General features: G+C 64.2%; 1 protein-coding gene across 8 annotated transcripts in view; it reads right to left on the reverse strand.

Moving 5' to 3' along the window:
• The window catches only part of VAV2 (vav guanine nucleotide exchange factor 2), a 188285-nt gene extending 170643 nt beyond the window's left edge, over positions 1-17642 (reverse strand). For all 8 annotated transcript variants that reach the window (XM_024999665.2, XM_059891906.1, XM_024999661.2 and 5 more), the window contains exon 1: positions 17335-17642. In XM_024999665.2, coding sequence (XP_024855433.1) covers positions 17335-17538 — 204 coding nt within the window. In that variant the 5' untranslated portion in view covers positions 17539-17642. The remainder of the gene's footprint in view (positions 1-17334) is intronic.
• Positions 17643-19312: the final 1670 nt, after the last annotated feature.

Raw genomic sequence — 19312 nt, forward strand, 5'->3', positions numbered from 1 at the left:
CAGCCTGGTACCCCTAGAAGCAGAGGCCAGGAGAGGACATCCCCCTCGCTCTCTGACTCCCAGGTAGAGCCAGTCGGAGGCGTCCCACCCTGATACCCCAGGCTCACCCCTGGGTCAGCCCCCACCCAAGCTCGGGCCTTGAGGATGAGAGCCAGACCGCTGGCTCACGCGCAGCAAACATCCACCCACCCCCATGGAAACTCAGCCAGGCTGCCAGGTCCCCCTGCACAGAGCCTACTGCGCCGCTGTTCCCTGATTAAAGCTTTACAGGATCAACAGCAATAAAGCCATCCCAAAGAAAGCCATCTGAGGCAAAGCCCTTTTTTAAGAAAAACCACTCTCTCCACAGGCAAAAACCACTGAAAAATAACACAGCTATGTTGAGGCAGTTTCGCTGGGTCTCTGCAAAGGCCCTCCTGGTGTTACCTGGAGGCGAACCAGGTGCTGGGGGTCTGTCTGTCCCCAGAGAGCTGGGATCCGGCGCGCCCACCCCACGCTTCTGAGCGAGAAGGTCAGCGCCCGCTTGTAACCTCCAGCGTGGAGCGCGGGCTTCGAAGCTGGTAGCGGGGTGATAATGGTGTTGTGAGGAGGAGCGGTCTGGAGTCACGCCCCTCGCCAACCAAAGGCGTTTGTCCCGCTGGCCGGCTCCGCGGGAGGATTCAGGGTTTGGCATGTGGAGGCCAGGACGCCAGGATGACCGCCCCCTCAACCCCAGGTCCAGCCTGGACACTGATGTGGTCCGTCACACAGAAACAGGAAAAGCAGCCGGAAGCTCAAAGCCAAACAGAGAGCCCAGCGGGGGTGGGGCTGAAGCATCCCCCAGCTCAGCTCAGGGCCGATCCCGGACGGCGGCCGGGAGAGCCTGGCTTCCCTGGGCCCTCGGCCAAAGCCACTGTGAGCCCCAAAGGCCGGATCTGGACGGGCCCCCACCCTATGCCCCCCGCCAGCCAAGCCCCCCATCGGGGCACCCTCTGCGGCGTCCCACGTCTGAGGGATGGCCAGCCCGGCCCACCCTCCTCCTGGGCCCTGAAGCCCTCGTCTCCCTCCCTCCCCCCACACTGCACCCCACCGCCCCTCCCCCCCAGCCAGTGCAGGCCCGGTCAGTTTTCCTGCGGGGGTGACCACATCCGCCTCCACCCCGCCCTCCCCGACTCTAGGCCTGCCCTCCGATCCACTCCCAGCGCTGCAGACACAGCAGAACTTTCTGGAGCCAAACCCAGGCACATGGAGTTCTCTCCCACCCCTTCTGGGACTCCCTGGCCCCCAGGATGAGGCCACCCACCCACCGACCACACCCTGCCTCCTTCAAGGCAGTGGCTTCGAGGCCCTGTCACTTCCCCAAGGGATGACCCCTCCTCCCGTGGGCCTTGCCCTCCGCTGAGCTCCTCCCAGACTCTGGACCCCTCAAAGGAAACATAGTCTCACCCATCTCTCCCTCACCCTGAGGGCCAGTTGCTCACAGGCTTAATAAATCATTCCCTAAGAGCCAGACAGTCCAGAGGACCCGTGCCAATTGCAGGAAGAGGTGGTCAAACCCAGGAGGTCTTCCTGGGGGAGGTGAGACTTCCAGCAGACTTTAAAGGAACAGGGAGCTCCAACAGTTATCGGGAAGGCAGGCCCTCGAGAAAAAGGCAGCCCACCCCGACCCTGCCATGCCAGGAGAATCCCATTGCAAGTGACGTGACCGCCATTTGACTGACAGTGGCTCAGACAGAAACCAGTACCTGGTGCGTCCTGGAGAGGGCAGCCTCCAAAGTGGAGGGTGGGACCCGCTCGTGACCCAGCGCCCACTGGGAGCCAGGCAGCGGGCCCGCCCGAGGCCAGAGACCCCGGGATCTCACACAGCCACGTAGCAGCCCATTTTACAGATCAGCCAAGTGAGCCTGAGCGGGGCAGGGCGACGGAGGCGCTCGTCCAGGCCCACGTCCGCCATGGGGCACGCCCAGCCCGGCTCCTGGCCACCACGGGGCGCCCACCCTCCCTGCCCTGGAGGAGGGGGCGCAGCTAGGACCCGCTGGGCTCACAAGCCCCCTGGGCGCCCGCGGGCTGCAGGCTCTGGGAGGCCTCTCCCCCAGGCCTGGCCTCGGATGAACCCACACATCCCCACGAGGCCCAGCGCCTCCCTCCATCTCCGGGGCCCACCGCCAGCCCCTGGCCGGGCCCCATCCGAGGACGTTCCCACTGTCCTCGGGGACCCAGGGGCTGGCACAGAGGCCCCAGCCCTCCCCCCCGGCACGTCACAGTGGCCTCAGGTGCCAGCTGAGCCCGCAGGCGGGCGGTCTGGCCGGCGAGCCCCCGATCCTGCAATAAATTACCTCCCCGGCGCTCTCGTGTGACTGTACGGCTCGGCTCGGCCTGAGCCTGCCTGGCTAACAGATGTTTCGTTTAAGCAGCTAAATTGCCACAAGTGCGCCCAAAGAGACGACAGCCCGATTTCTCCCAGGGTTTATCTGCATGAGGAGAGAGCGGCGTGTGAAAATTCTATCTTGACTTTAAAAAAAGAAAATTTTTTTAAGACACACATGAGTTGAGAAAAGAGAGGAGTGTCAGCCCACGAACTGCCAATGGGAGAGTCCCGAGAGATATAAATTCCCACCTCGCAGGAGCCCACTGCATCCTGCGGGAATGGCTGCAGAGGCCACGGGTGCGGAGGCCACAGCAACGCAGCTCCGCCTCGAACGGGTCGACGCAGACAAAGCCCCGTGCTTTCTGAGCCTCAGTTTCCAAACCTGTCAAATGGGTGCCGATGATGCCCACACCACAGGGCTGCCTTTTGACTCCACCCTGTGACCAATCGTCACCCCCTCAGCATTGCCGGGTGGTCCAGGAGGAGCCCAGAGCAGGCAAGGCGAGACAGGGGGCTCTGTCTCACCCAGGGGACGTGGGAGGGGCTGGGCGCTCCCGCTGGAGACACTGTCCCAGCCAGGGCCACTCCCCACCGCCACCCAGAGGTGCCAGCCTGCACCTCCCGGAGCCACCAGATGGTAAAGCAGGAGAAAGGCTGGGGGCCAGAGCCGCTCCACGGGGCGAGTGAGACATGGCCGTGACACTCTGGCCTTCTGCCTGGGCCGACCACTTCCCACCACCAGCAGGAGGGAGGGGGCAGGAAGGGGACCCCAGAGCTGGTCCAGGGCATGGCCGAGCCACAGCCACAGGTCCGCAGCATCATCGGAACCCGCTGTTCAGCGGCCACCAGCAATGCCTGTTTCCTGGTCCGTGGTCAAGAGGCAGGCAGGGCTCCCGCCAAGCAGCTAGGGTGGACAGAGCCCTCGGCCGCTTCAAGGAAAGTGGACTCAGGCCCCCCAACAACCAGAGCAGGTGGGCGTCATCACCCAGACGTACTGGGATGCAGGCAGGCCCAGAGAGGGCACCGGGGGACACAGCCGGAGCCGGCCTCCTGACTCCTGAGCCCACTCCAGGGTGTCCACGCCTGCGCCTGGGCCCAGCAGTGAGCCACCCTGCTCCCGGGAAGCAGAGTCACACAGCCCGCCGCAGAGAGAAGCCAACCGTAAACACGCACACACGCGGGCTGCGGACACTGTGGTTTACAGCCCAGATTCACCAACTCGGTTATTCACTCCAGACGAGGCGCGCGTCCTCCGCGGCCCACCCCTCAGCAGCGGCCACGGGAACAACCAGGAAGCACACCGCCCGCACGTGACCCTCCAGTGGGTCGTCCCCCAGCTCCAGCCTCCCTGCAGCCCTGGGGTTGGCGGGCGGGGAGGCTCCGGGAATCTCACGTCATCAGCCAACTCAGAGTGGCCGGCATGCTCCGGGACACCGCCAACAACCCACGTGGCTCGGGGAAGCAGACGCCGCGTCTGCAGGCTGGTTCCCAGAGACGATCACAGCTCCCGGGACAGCCCTCCTTAAGGAGCAGCAGGAGAGGGGGCTTGTCACCCAGACACAGAGACTCACGGGTCAGGCGCTTGGCGGCTCCCCTCAAGAGTGAGTCCACACACACAGATCCTGGGCTTCCCCTGCGGAGACCCCAGACGCCCCAGAGCGCCTCCCTTCCACAGTCCCTTCACTCAGTCCTGTCTGACTCTTTGGACCCCATGGACTATACAGTCCATGGCGTTCTCCAGGCCAGAATACTGGAGTGGGTAGCCTTTCCCTTCTCCAGGGGATCTTCCCAACCCAGGGATGGAACCCACGTCTCCCACATTGCAGGGAGATTCTTTACCAGCTGAGCCACCAGGTAAGCCCCCTTCCTTCCACACTCGGAGGCATCTGGGGAAGAACGGATGGCCCATTTTACAGGTGGGCCAACTGAGACCTAGGCACGAAGCAAGTGGCCCGAGGTCTCCCGAGGGCCCATCTTCTCTCATCACCTCCAGGAAGGCGCGTGGGGCACAGGGCATCAGGACAAGGCCCTTCTGCATACAGAGGCTTCCGTCTGCCGAGCACCAGGCCCAGCCTGGCCCTGAGCTAGCAGGCCCGAGCATCTTCCCCTTTAGCCTCATGATCCTTCTGAGCAGGAGGAAGCAGTGTTCTCCCACAAAACTCGGAGACGATAGGAGACTTACCAAGTCAGACACCAGGTAATAATAGGCTCAGGTGCCTGCAAATGCCTGGCTCCCTTCCACGGCCCCAGTCGGGGACCGTCATCCGAGCGGAGGACCCACCCCTCCAGGAGCACCTGTTCCCCGAGGCCAGCAGCAGAAAACCCCCAAGCTCCATCTCACAGGTAGGAAAAGGAGACGGAGAGAAGGGGGCTCGGCCCACCAGGGCAGGAAGATGTGGCCAAGGAAACGGTCCAGCCATCAGTCCCCCAGACAGCCCATCAACGGCAGACCCCTCATCCCTGGGACCCCACCTGGGCCCCCAGCGACGGTGGCTGGTCAGACCGACCTATCCCATCGGCTCCCACATTAGGGCGCCCCCTGTGCAGGAAGGCAGGGTGCAGGACATCAGCGAGGTGAGCGCCCAGTTCCCACTTGGCCTCTGCAGAGACACGGCCGCCGGGCCAAGAGGACAATCAGGGAGGAAGAGGAGAAAGCAGGAAGCAGACTCAGAGCCAGAGGCCGCCCAGGCCTGGCCCGGCCTGAGACTGATAAGCCAGGAGTAGGGGCTGGGGAGTTGTCGATTCCTTCTAGAATACGCCTCCCCACTCCACCCCAACCGAGCCAATTCACACTCATTCTGCAAGGCTCAGCTAAAAGGCACTTCCTCTAGAAAAGTTCCCTGCCCCCACTTAGACCGGGGGGGCCCACAGCCCTGCCCCCACCTAGACTGGGGGGCCCCACACACCCCTGCCCCCACCTAGACGGAGCCCCCCATACCCCTGCCCCCACCTAGACTGGGGGTCCCCCAGCCCTGCCCCCACCTAGACTCAGGGGGGCCACACACAGCCATGGCTCCCCCAACCCACCCAACATGGAGCCCCGAGCAGTGACGGAGCCCAGGTCTTCCCCAGTCTCCTCCTCCACCGACTCCCAGGTCATTCACGGCCACCCTCCGAAGCCAGCTCTGTTATTGCCCACAGAGGGGCCCAGTCCTTCTCCAGATCCTCTGCCAACAGGGACTCCGGGCAAAACTCCCAGGGTGGAGGGAGGGAAGGTGTCACGTCACCACCTCCCGACCCGCACGGAGAGCCACCTCCCTCAGCAGCAGCAGGCGACGTCCTGCGGGCTGACCACCCTGGGGCCCAATCCACAGGGCTGATCGCCCCGGGGCCCGACGTCTGCAGGGCTGACCGCCCCGGGGCCTGACGTCCACAGGGCTGACCGCCCAGGGACCCGCAGGGCTGACCACCCAGGGCCCCGACGACCACAGGGCTGACCACCCAGGGCCCCGACGACCACAGGGCTGACCGCCCTGGGCCCTGACGACCACAGGGCTGACCGCCCCGGGGCCGCCCAGCACTGCTGTTTGCCCAGAAACCAGGAGGTGGTGACAGGGGCCCAGGTTCCCCTCCCCTGGGCCACGCCCCTCAAGGACAGTCCCCCCAAGTGCTTGGCGTCCACGGCAGGAAGCTGCTGCAGGAGGCAGGCCACAGCCCCTGGCCCCCTCCCTGCCCCCGGCCCCCCGGCTCACCTGCCGTCTCAGGGCAGCTCCCCGGGCCCAGCCTGAGACCCCCCGACACAGGGGTGGAGTGGGGCTTAGGCTGGATGTTGGGCAGATCTTGCCACTCAGAGGAGCTCATCCAGCTTTTGGAACCCTGTGATGGGAACCCCTGCGGTCAGCACCAGCGTCCCCAGGCTACAGACAACGCAGGCGATTTATCCAACATCACAGGACGGGCCAACGACAGCCCTTCCCTGTCCTGCATGGACCAGGGCGGGCCCCGCGGGCCTGGCTCACCCCGAAGGTGTTGTGGGCTGGCACTGCTAAGGGCCCACGAAAGTGTCTTAGGTCAGAGACAATACTTAAATGTTTTAGATATCTAAACACACTATTCGGGGAGTTCCCTGACAGTCCAGTGGTTACGACTTCAGCTTCTAATGCAAGAGGTGTGGGTTCAATCCCTGGTCAGGGAGCGAAGACCCCACATGCCTCGGGGCCAAAAAAAATGAACCATAAAACAGAAACAGCCCTGGAACAAATTCAGTAACGACTTTAAAACTGGTGCACTGTCAAAAGACTCTTTAAAAATAAATAAATAAGTATACACTATCCGTGTATTTGCCTTGACACCCATGCGGTCATCGGACGTGACTTAACATTCCTTTCGGAGGAAGGACCAGCTCGGGGGCAGGTGTCCAGCCACGCACCTCCTTGAGCTCCTCTCGAAATTCTCCTCCCAACCCCACGAGGGTGGTGCTACTGTTTACTGGGGTACAGTGTATAAAACATGGGGTTCCCTGGTGGCTCAGGGGTAAAGAACCCGCCTGCCAATGCAGGAGACAGGGGTTCGATCCCTGGGCCGGGAGGATCCCCTGGGAAGAGGAAGTGGCAACTCATTCCAGTGTTCTTGCCTGGGAAACCCCGCGGACAGAGGAGCCTGGAGGGCTACGGTCCAAGGGGTCGCAAGAGTCAGCCGTGACTTAACGACTAAGCAACAGCAACACGTATCAGGGAATTCCCTGTGGTCTCGTGGTGAGAAAGCACTGCTCGGTTCAATCCCCGGCCAGGGAACTAAAAGCCCACAAGCCTCACAGCCCAGCCGAAAAAAAAAGAAAAAAGACCACGTAGCAAAATTAGTACTTTCCCATGTTGCGCAATGACTCCCACTATTAATTCCAGAACCTTCCGTCACCCTGAACAGAGCCGGTACCCACTGGCAGTCACTCCCCCCACCGCTTTCCCTCCCACCCCGCCAATGACCAGCGACCCGCCCTCTGTGTCCGTGAATTTGCACGTCCTGGCATTTCACAGAAACGGAATCATGCAGGGCTTGTCCTCCTGTGTCTGGCTCCTGTCACTCAGCATAACGTTTCTGAGGCCCACCCATGCCGGGGGGTCTCCGGGCTTTGTTCCCTATGGCTGAGGGCACCCCACTGACTGGGTAGACCACACGCTGTTTACCCATCACCTGCTGTGAAAGATGCTGTGTTTATCCCCATCCTACAGAGGAGGAAACCGAGGCTCCATGAAGGTCAAGCTCAGGGGCCCACAGCGATCCGTGGCAAAGCCCAGGCTCCAGCCCCGGGCCCTCGCCACACCGACTGTGCCTTGCCATCACGTCTGGTCCCTTTACGGTGAGCAACCCAGAGGGGAGGGGAGGGCACGCAGCAGATCAGAGGGAAGCCAGGGGGACCACCTGCCCCGTCTCCAGCCTGGGTCACACCCTGCGGCCCTGCCTCCCACCTGCTTCCTTTGAGCCCTGCGGTGACAAAGGAATTAAACCACTTCAGTTGAAGAGAGACCTTCTGCATCCAGATGGGTGCTGAGAATCCACCCGAGTGAGTGATCTACCAGGCGGAGACAAAAGCAGCTCGGCTCTGAGAGGCACCCCCTTACCCAACTGCTTGTCTCCAGTCCCAGCAGCCAGACAAGCCGGGGCAGGGGAGCTCAGATGCCCCGCCTCTGGGGTGGAGGGTAAAGGAAGACTGCAGAGCTCAGGGCCAGGGAGGGAGCGTCTCAGGACGTGGCTTCAGGACCTTAAGGGTCTAGAACCTTCCACCTCCCTAGGGGGCCTTGGAGGCCTGAACAGACTAGACCTCTCCAGCTGCCCTGAGCGCCGGGCACCGGGAACCACACGCCCGGTGCGGCTGAAAGGTGAGGACGTCCGTGCTGCACCCATGGCCCTCCAACCTCACTGGGCCAAACCTGGCAGGGACACTTCTGCCAATCACAGGCAGCCCCATGGGGAGGAAACCGCAACTCGGGCCTTGGAACCCCTGCGTGAGGAGGGCCAGCCGGGTGAGCCCAGCCCCAGCCTCTTGGGACCGCGTGGCCGGGCAGGCGACTCAGCGACTCAGAGCCACAGCCGCCAAGAGGGCTGCACTGGCCCCTCACGCGGGGGCCGGGAGTCGGGGGTCACCCACAAGCTCTGCTCAGTGCCTGCACCCCACCCCTGATGGCATCCCACGCTTGTGAGACAAATACGACCATCAGGCAGATGTGGATGAAGACTGGAGAGGTGTGGACTGTGTGTTTCAGAGGGAGGCGGGCAAAGGCAGGGCTGGGAGGGACGGGGAGGCGCTCGGAGCAGAGAAACATCTGGAATCAAAACCTGCCCACCTGCGAGGTGACTGCAGTCAGGTGCCGCGCGCCCTCGCACCCTGCCCTGCCGCCCCCTACGTTCCAGCACACAGGTCTCCCGCTGCAGCCTCGAAGCCCCAGCAGAGCGGACAAACTGGTCAGGAGGCGGCATGGCGACATCTCAAAAGTCCTCTGACAGCAGACTACAGCAGACGAGTGCCCGACCCCGCAGAGATGACAAGGCCTCGGGGGCAGGCCGGGTGGGGGCCCATCCCTGGGAGGCCTGGAAGCTACTGAGCCCACGATGGGATGGGAGGCCAGGCGGCTGGCGGCCACGCTCCCGCCCACCCGGACCTGCTCTCACCGGGCACCACACGCGCACGCTGCCTTTGTAACCAAAGGCACAAAACCAAGACAAGCATTTACAGCCTAAAGTTTAAACCGGCTCGAGGGGACGAGGAGCGCCTGTGTTAAAGGTAAGTGTTTTAATCCTTATATAAACTTCGCAGCGATGACAGGTCCCACAAAACAGAGCGTGCGTTCCCAGCAACACGCAAGCTTCCGAAGGCGGGGAGCCTCACATGGGGGCCGCCCCGCGGGGTCCCGTCCAGGCCAGCGGGCACCCTGAGCACCGCCCCACCTCCCTCTGCGGCTGCATGGCTGTTATTCTTGTTTATCTCTGGGATTCAGAAACTGAAACGGTCTGGGTAGCCACAGGATGCTGACCTCCGGAGAGTCCCCGGAAAGCGTGGCGCCTCAGAGGACCGAGAACACAGAAGGAGCAGGGGAGCGGGGGGTTGTCCAGGTCAAACTGGAAGCTTCCCTGGCTGGGGGGTGGTGGGGGGGTCCATCCCACCCAGGCCAAGAGCCAGGTCCCGACCCGGCACGGACGAGGTCTGCAGGGCCCGCGGCGTGCGCGCCCCCACCCCAACTGCCCTCCTGGGTCAAGCTCAGAGGCTTCACCAGGGAGAAGCAGAGCCCCAGGCCGCAAAGGGCCGGCCGCCCAGCGTGAGGCTGTGGAGCAGCAGGGCGGGGGTACCACCCACGGAGCGTCAAGGTGGAGCTGGGCAGGCGGCCGGCTATGGGTTCAGGCACTGCGCGTCCCCCGCCTCCTCACCCACAGGGACCGTGCCAAGGCTGTTTAGCTGGCAGAGACAGAGAAGCGAAGTGAAGGGCACTCCAAAGGCCAAGAGACCTGGCCAAGAGACACGCAGCTGGGTGTCCCAGGGCCGCCTGTCACCCCTCCATTCACGGGGCACAGCCGCCCAACCCTGCCCTTCACAGGGTCTCCTGCGGCCCAGGGGAAGTGCCATGGCCGGCCTGCCAGGGAGCAAAGTTTCTTGGGACAGGGCATGGCCAGGCAGAAGCCATCTGCTGGGGGCAGTGGGGGGTGCGGAGTGGGAACCCCCCACCCCAGCTTCCGCCCCCACTAAGCCCCACCCCTGCAGTCACCACCAACCTTTAGCTACCTGAAGGCATCGGTTTCCCAAGGCAGTTCAGGCGCCACCTCCTCCATGAAGCCCTCTGTGGCCTCCCTGCCCCCAGGAACCTAAACAGCCACGCCGGCTGAGGGCCAGCACAGCCCCAAAGGACAGGACAGCAAGTGCCGCGCCAGCCAGCCAAGAGCCACTCAGAAGGAAGCGGCAGAGACGACGGGTGAGATCCCTTCCGTTAGGCGGCCGGCCCCAGTCACCAGCAGGCGAAGGGGCAGGGTGCTGCCCAGCGGCCCTGGGTCCTCCACTTGGGCCCAGGGTCCTCCGTGCCCCCCACACATGCCACCTGGGGAAGCAGGGGGGTGGAAACCCCGAGGCCTTGGCATCCCGCGGGGGGCCGTACCACCAAGAGGCCCTACAGCCGTCAGAGGCTAAGGGAAGCCAGGTGGATGGTGGAGGCCCTGCCCCGGGAGGCTGCCGGCGAGCCAGGGCCAGTGACCTGCCTGCAGGAGCAAGCTGGCCACCTGGGCGTGGGGTGGAGGCACGGCGTTCGGAGGCTTACCAGGCCTGGCGGGAGGCAGGCCCACATTTTCTCTCCAAATCCTCCCGACGGCCTGAGAGGTGGCCATGGTCGACCCTGGTCCAAGCAGGGAGACCGAGGCCCAGCCAGCCAGTGACACGTCATCACAGGGTCTCGCCGCAGCCGAGCGGCCGAGCAGGGACCCCTCCACGGCCGTTGCAGGCAGCTCAGCGGGCTGAGGGCGCAGAAGCCCGAGCCACACACGCTCCGGGGACGCGGTGAGGTCATCGCCACCGCGCTCAGCAGTTTCCGGGCACCAGGTGAGCCCGGAGGAAGCTTTGTTCCCTGGAGCAGTTCCTGCCTGAGCAGCCCGTGCCAAGGGCTCTGGATACAAATGGGGACATAATTGCAAACTGTGATGGGAACGGGGAGGGGAGGATCCCCGGGGACCAGGACACCATCACAGGCTCTGGGAAGAGCTCTGAGCAGGCTAATCGCAGCCCGGCTCTCCCCAGCCTCCGGGCTAAGAAAGGTTTTCACGTTTTTAAATGGTTTGGAAAAAAAATAATAGTTAATTTGTGACACGTGAAAAGTATCCGAAATTCACATGTCCTTCTCCGTGAAAACATTTCACGGGCGCACAGACCCCCAGTCCTTCACAAATCATCCAGACAGCCTTCGCCAAATGAGGGCCGAGTCCAGTATTAGCGAGGGGAACATCTGGCCCAGGGGGCCCGGAATATTTACTACCTGGCCCTCGACAGAAAGCATCTGCCAACTCCTGATCTGGGAAGACAGGCGATGGTGGCAGGCTGGGCGCCAGGGCAGGAGCGGGATCCAAGGGGCAGTCATGAGAGAGGTCCACCTGGGCGTCATCCCAGCAGCCCTGCGCTCGTCCTGGGAAACCTTGACCGCAGGCACGGCCCGGACACGGGGACAGATGGCGGGGCCGGAGGGCACCTGGCTGCCTGCGAGGGGCCAGCCGTGGTCATGTGGAACCTCAGGGCCGGAAATGGCTCCAACGAGGCCCCAGAGTGGGGTCGCTGTGTGGCTACCTGCCCTGGTCAGGCCCTGGGCCCGGGCACAGCTGAGTCCTCATTTCCAGCGCTGACACGCCCTGCTTCCAGGCCCCAGGCCACAGACGGACACCATGGGTCATCCCTCAGCATGGCCTCCCACCCAGGACTCAGCAGTGCTCTCCCTGCCCGCCAGCGGTCACCCAAAGCCGGGGGCTGTCATCTGCACCCACGGCATGAACAAACCACGTTCCACCACCACCGACCCATGCCCACCCACGACCAGGGCAGGGGACGCCCGCCAGCCTTCCCTGCCGACTCCAGACCCAAGCCTCAGCCCCCGCCCTCCCCCCTGACACACACACCCAGGCTGCAAGGGCCCCTCCAGCCAGCAGGTCAGCGCCCGGGCCCCCCGCCTCTGCGCTCCCCTCCCCCACACCAGCCCGGGGCTGCCCACTGGGTGCCATGGACCCCGCTGCCTGGAAACGGCAGTGCTCAGGAAGTCTTCTGCATCACCCCCTCAGGAGCCTTCCCAGGCATTTGTCCTGATCGCCCTCCTCGCATGAAATTTTAATACCACAGATGTACTGGGTACCTGCTTTTTTCTCTCGGTGCAACCGCGCTCGATGCAGGAGAAGAATACGCCTCCTCCACCCCCACAGATCTGATCTCTGGCCCCTTGGGCATGGGTTATGCACACTGTAGTCTTAGAATTAATGTGGCACAGTTCTCTTTACTTTTTTAATATGACCACCAGGAATTTTTTTAAGAGATGGATGCGGCTCACGTATTTCTACTTGGCGGCACCGTTACAGACAGAAGACAAATAGAAATGTGAATGCGTGTGGCCCTGTGTGCACACAAGACACACGCACACCTCGTGTCTACTTGGAGCACACGCGCACACACTGCCCAGGTCTGGGCGCTAAGCGGAGGCGGGGACACCACAGCAGAGGTGTGTCTGCAGCCAGATCCCAGCTTCACACCCGCCTCCGCACTGCAGACCCGGGGCCCCTTACGCCAACGGCTGGGTCCTGAGCTGGGACCAAATGAAGTACAAGACGACCTCAAGTATCTTGTGCTAGGAAGGCGACAGAGCTCAGAAAAACGGTGGGAACGTGTCAGACACAGGGAAGCAGCTTGAAGCTGCAGCCCCTGGTCCAGCCTGAGACCATCTGAGCATCAAAATGAAGAGCGATGGTGACTGACGGGAAGTCGCGGAAGCGAAGAGGAAACCGCAATCCAGAGCGGCAGAAAGAGAGGAGAAAAAGGAGACGGGAAGGGCAGAGACAAGGAGCGAGGACCTGCTCAGCGTGCCTCCCGGAGGACATTCGCGATCTACACCGGGAGACAGACACTGTGGCATCGAGAGACTTCAAGCCGACGCCCCCAGCGAGAGGACGCTGGGAAACCCCGCGCCACCTGCGAGACCGGGTCCAGGAGGCACCGCGTGGCCGCTCCACCCGCGCCAGGTCCAAAGCCTGAACCTAACACGAGGAACCGGCGGCCGAACCCAAAGGCAGGGACATCCTGCGACCAAAGGGGCCTGTCAGCTTCAAAAGCGTCAGGTTGGGAAAATCAAGGTGAGGCCGAGCGGCCGGCCCAGCCCCCAGGTGGACCCTTGGCTGAAATGGGCACTTGCGGAGACCCGTGTCCAGACTCGAGTGGATTCGGTGGTGGCAGCCTCGCCACTGTTTTCTGGGTTCAGGGGGCCACAGAGGGGACCTCGTCTGTAGGAGCCCTGCGGGGGTGCAGGGTGCCAACAACCTCTCACGAGTGTCAAGACACGTTCAAAGTTAAAACAAAATCTGACTTAGCAAAAATGGCTTCCTGTTTCCATGGGAATGGACCCTTGTCTCCTTGCTCCCCGCCAGCCGGGGGTCGCACCCCAAAACCTTGGGAACCGTGTCTCCCTGCCTGCGCTCAGGGACTTTCCGGACACTCAAAGGCCACTTCTCCGTCCTCAGGCACCTCAACGGCATATCTCAGAGCAGGGACAGGGCGCCTGCCAGGCTGCATTTGTTTCTCAAAGGAAGGCTCAGAATGACCCAGGAGCAAACGGTGGTGGGGGTTGGGGGGAGGCGGCTGTCAGAGGCCCAGAGACTCCTTGGGAGGGCTCATATCACACAGGCCTGGGGACGGAGGGCAATCTAACCAGCTCCAGGGTTTGGAAGGGTGAGCAGCGAGTGTGTCCTGAGGGACGCTTGTCACTGAAGCAAACCGTGGGGAGCGCAGGGTCAGAGGTTCACACCAGGACACGGGAGGCCAAGGGCCAGGCTCGCAGCGCCACAGGACCGGAGGCAGTGAAATCAGAACCGGCTTCCTAGAGGAGGTGGCTGCTAGACACTCCCACAGGAAGACGCAGGCCAAGAGCAGGGCTGGTCTCCCAGCATGGGCCCAGCACAGGCTTGGGGGCAGAGGGGACAGAGGGGTTGGCATGAGGCAGGCTGGAGGTATGTGTCGGGGGAAGCCCTCTCTGCTGGCCCTGCGGGCTGCCTCCCCAGCCTGTGTCTCGGAGCAGGAGGCTGGGCGGCTGGTCCCCAAAGGTCAAGACTGCACACTAAATGCAAGGGCTGGCTGCTGGCATCAGCAACCTCAGGACGCCATAACCCAAGCTGCTCGGACGCACACAATCTCGTATTTGGATCAGCAGATTGTGGCCATGCCTAATTAGTTTAATTAAACCCAAGGTGGCTGCCAGGCATTTTGGATTTAAAAAAAAAAAAATTAAAGCACACCCTGCCAGCTCCAAAAGGGCAGGACAAAGGAGCAACTTGGGGCTGCCTGAGAAGCCTTCCTCGTTCCTGGCTCTGCACACAGGAGATGCTCAGTAAGTGCACACAGCTATAATGCGTCTTCAGGGCCAACAACCCAGCGGAGGTCCACTCTAATGCCCTGAGAATAGGATGTCACCTGTCACAGGAGAGGCCAGAGCAGCATTCTGGAACGAGGGGACTTCAGGCAGGCCTCGGGGCTGGCAGGGGCCATGGAGAGGCACGCAGTGGCCACCAGGAGATGGACAAGGGCCCCGCCCACTGGCCAGCAAAGTAGCCAGACCCCACAGGAAACAGGCAGGCCCGCCCCGCCCCACCCATGGAAACAGACACACAGCAGGGACAAGCTGAGAAGCAGGCCAGGAGCACCCGTCAGAAAGCCAGGAAGAGGGCAGAGAAAAGGCTTCTGAAATCAGAATTTATTTAAACAGCCCTGAAAGGGAGGCCCAAGCTCATATTTCAGTTTCACCACCAGCTACCTGTGTGACCTCGGGCAAGTTCCCTCGACCTCTCTGAGATGTAGTTGTCTGATTTATGAAACAGGGGTGGGGACTTCCCTGGCGGCTTGCTGGTTAAAAACTCGCCTGCCAATGCAGGAGACACGGGTTCAATCCCTGGTCGGGGAAGACCCCACTTGCCACGGAGCAACTAAGCCCGTGCGCCTAGAGCCCACGCTCCGAAACAAGAGAAGCCACTGCAGTGAGGACAGGATCACACACACACGTGTATCACACCAACAGTTGCTTGCCGCGCTAGAGAAAGTTCACATGCAGCGACGAAGACCCAACGCAACCAAAAACATAAATAAGAAATAAACAAGGGCGGCCTGTGCCTCCCAGGACGGTGCCTCGCTCAGGGCAGGACGGGTGAGAAGGGGCAGCTGCGGTTTTCTCGGATACAATCACCACGGACCAGGAGGACAGCGTCCTCTTCCCTCCTCCGTCTCGGGCACTGAAGCGCCCCAGACAGCAAAGAACAGCCACACAGACAGACCCCACGTTCCTCTCCCAAACCCTGCACAGCCAGATGCGGTCTACAGAATGTTCTTTAACTGGGAACACACAGACGGGGTGCTCCAGCTAGGCCAGGTTTATGGAGCACCCACAACCAACCCCATGCCAGTCACAGACATACAAAGCCCAGTATGGCCAGCTCCACCCTCCACGAGACGACAGGCGGGGGGCCCAGCCGTCAGCTACAAGGGGCCGTGCCTGCCCACGTCCAGGGAAGATCGCTAACGTTCAGTCAGCGCACAGCACTAAGGACGTTCTCCGCCTTCCTTCGTGGAGCCCTCCCATCAGGACTGTAAGGCGGCCACTACACAGATGGGGAGACTGAGGCCCTTAAAGCGGTCACTGGCAGGAGGCAACAGTGCCCACCTCACTAAGAGCACGTGGCCATGAAGACAGACCCTCACCCGTCGGGCCCTCCCCCCACCCAGCTCCCCTTAGCGCCCCTTTACCCAGGCTGGGGTGGGGGGCTTCCAGGGACCCCAGGAAGTCTCTGCATTTCCAGCACTGGGGCTGAGCCAGCCACCTACCAGTGCCCAGCGGGCAGGGGTGGGGGGGGGCAGCTCCAAGACCCAGCCCTGGCTGTGCCCCTCTGCCAATCAGCTGGGGGGGGGTAAGCAGCCCCTGCTCCCACTCTGGGCCCAGCTCTGCCCCCAGCAGCTCCTCCTCCCCTCAGTTCCTCCAGCCCTAAAATGGGTAAGTCCTTCCCAGCCCCCCAGGGAGAGGACTGGATCTGTGAGAGCACCCCGCAATCAGGGCGCCCAGCCACAGGACCTGGGGCTGCTCAGCACTGAGAGGGCTCAGGTCGGCGCTGGCTTCAGGGAGCTTGGGGCCCTCCCTGGGCCATGCACCACCGTGGAGCGGGAGGGTGGCCCCCTGCCCCCTCAGGACTCCTCTTTGTCAGCGGCCACTCTATCCTCTTGGGGGATGGGGCGGGGGGGAGGGGTGCCCCCATCTCCTTGGAAACGCGGTCACAGCCAAAGGGCAGAGGCCACGCAGTCCAGCCTGGAGAAGCAGTGACTCACGCCACCCCTCCTCCCCAGCCCACTTCGGATGTCACACTTGTGAGGGGCCCTTGTCCATCCAGGCTTGCCGAGGATCACAGAAGAGGGGCTCTGCTGCTGGCCTGCTGAGGGCTGGCCCCCTCGGAGGTGCTGGTGTGGGGCTGAGGGGCCAGGAGAGCAGGAAGCAGCCTGCCCTCTGCTTAAGTCTTCACCAAGTTCCTTAGAAGCCAGAGAGGCAGCTCCTGCCGGCCAAGCAGACATTTTCCTGCCTGCCTGCCGGGCAGCCACATGCGCCTCCGCCGCGACAAAGGCCACGCTTGAGGGTCCTGGGGAAGCCACGAGGGGCTCTGGTTCCCACCAAGTTGGACGACCGGGGGGCGCGACGCTGCCTGCCCCCTACCCCGGGGGTCAGGAGGAGGCTGGGGCCAGCGAGGGGGCGGCGCCCCCGGCCCACCCGCTCTCCCGGGCGGCTAGGGCTCCCGGCTCCGCCTGCCCCTCCTGCCGGGCCCCGGGTCCCGCTGCCTGTCGGTTCGCCTTCCAGGGCGTCCAGCCACCAGGCGCAAAGCCAAGGGACACTACGCCTGAGGAGGCCACCGGAGCGGCCGGATCTCTGGGGTCCGCAGGGGCCGGGACTCGCTGGGTCCCGACGCCAAGGCCCAGGAGGGAGGGCGGCGGTGGTGAGCGCCCCGCCGGGGCTCGATATGCCCACATTACCGGGAGGCGCGGACCCACAAGCGGGCGCTCCCACGCAGTGCCTGGAGGCGGCAGAGGCGTGCCCCGGGCTTGGGGGACTTTGGCTAACTTCGTGCCTCCGGGGATCGCCCCTCGAAGCAGCCGGCTCCGAGGCCCGGGGCGCGTCTTCTCTCGGCTCCCGGTCCAGCCGCCCGCCTACGTCCCCGAGGCTGCCGCTCGGATCCGGGCCCCGGGGCCGCCCGGCGGCGCGAACGGCCGCGCACCGGAGCCCCTCCCGGCGCTCCCGGACACTCACCTGGGACATCTGCGGCCGGAAGTTGACGTCCTTGAGGTCGATGGAGCCGGGGGAGAGGTTGTGCAGCAGCTGGCACAACAGGACGCCGTCGCGCAGCGCCTGGGCCAGGTCGAAGACCACGGCCGAGGGCCAGACGACGCGGTGGTTGGGCGGCAGGACCCTGCAGTCGATGAGCCAGCGGCCGCATTGCCGCCACTGCTCCATGGCGCCCGCGCCTGCCGGGCCGGCCAGCTCAGGGCCGCGCTCCGGCCAAAGTGCGGCGGCCGCGGGGCATCCCGCCCGCCCGCGCGGGGCTCGGCGGCCGGGGCGGGGCTTCGCGCGGGCGGCCCCGGGCCCCCGCCGCGCCGCCGCGCGTCCCCTCCTCCTCCGCCTCCTCCGCCTCCTCGGCTCCTCGCCCACGTGCGGTCGCGGGGCGGGCGCCGGGCAGCCGGCCGGGTCCCCCTTCACACACGCAAGTCCCTCCAGGCCCCGGGCCGGGCTCCGCGCAGCCCTCCGCCGCAGCGCCCCTCGATCCGCGCCGCCCGGCGCCTCATTCTGCGCTCGGGGCGCCCCGCGGCCGCCGCAGCTTCTGCCCCGCCCGAGACAAAGGCCCGGAGGGTCGCTCGCTCCGCGCGTCCGGGGCCTGGGCCGCCCTCGCCGCCGCCGCTTTGTTCGCCCCGCCTTCGGGTTCAGCGCGCGGTGCCGGGCGATCCGACTCTGCAGCTCGGCGGCTCCGGGGTGCAGGGGGCGCGGGGGCGCGGCCCGGGGCGGGGTGGGGGCGGGGCCGGCGCGCGCGCCTGGCGCCGCCCCCTCGTCCCCCACTTCCTGCCCCGCGGCCGCTCTCCGAAGTTGCGCAGGGCGGGGGCAGCGGCGCGGCCGCGGCCCCGAGCCCGCGGACTTTCTCCGAGAGGCACCAGGACTTTGGGGAACCTCTGCGCCCCGGGCGCGCGACCTCGCCTGTGGAGTGACGGCCGGTCGTGGTCTCTGCGCCCCTCCTGCGTTTCAGGAGGAGCTCGGGAGGTGGCCCTTGTCGCGCTGCGGGGCCTCTGCGTGGTCCTTCTGGCAGGACAGACCCTGGAGGGGGCACAGGCTAGGCGGACTCGTCCGGCGCCCTCTCGGTCCAAGAAGCGGCCCTGGAGGAGAACTCGAGGCGGGAGGCACACAGGCCGGAGACTCGCCCAGAGCCCCTTCCTGTCCTGTGCCCTGGGCAGGGACCCGCAGGAAAGCCCCCGATCGCGCACAAAAGCCGGGATTCCCCTGTTCTGTAACCCAAAGGCCTGCCACTGGCAGCTGCCCAGAGGGCAAACCCTGGCGTCGGAGATGGAATATGTGACATAGTAGGTGGGAGAGAGGAAAGGGGACGCGGCCAGACCCGGCCCTGGGTGGCGCCGCCTCCACGCTGGCTGCGGGGTCCCCTGACCCTGCCTTGAACTCCTTCCTGGGCCACGCCCTCTAGGGGGGAGTGGGTGGGCTGTGTTCCCAGCAGCTGGCCTCCTGCGAAGGTGGGCGGACTTCTAGGAAGAAAGGAGCCAGTCTGGCAGTGAAATGATGAGGATCCTGGCTCAGCTGTCAGGATCCGGTTCTCAGCTGGGTGAACCTGGACAAGTGTGATCCCCTCGCTAAGACGGGTGCGTTCTTGGGGTGAGGGTGGGGGTGACCAATCCCTGAGCCCCCACACTTGGGTTGAGCCCTGGGGCAGCACCGGGTAGCTGCCCTCCCGACCCAGATTGCCTCTTTTTTTTGGCGTTCCTGGAGCAGGAGCCAGTGCAGGGCGAGGGTCTGCTGCTAACCAGCGAGGGTCCCCTGAGGCCCCCTGCCACCCACCCCCCATTCTGGGCACTGGTCTCTGCAGAGAGTCAGGCTGGCCCCTTCCCAAACCAAGGAGGAAGCACGGGGACCCCGGCCGGGTTCTGGCCCACGGAGAGAAGTGAGGGAAGGGCTGGCCTCCCGGGACACACACCCAGACCCCACCCCAGACCCTGGCAGGAGTAACATCAGG

This window comes from Bos taurus, chromosome 11, assembly GCF_002263795.3.
Source record: "Bos taurus isolate L1 Dominette 01449 registration number 42190680 breed Hereford chromosome 11, ARS-UCD2.0, whole genome shotgun sequence".
NCBI classification, from domain to species: Eukaryota; Metazoa; Chordata; class Mammalia; order Artiodactyla; family Bovidae; genus Bos; species Bos taurus.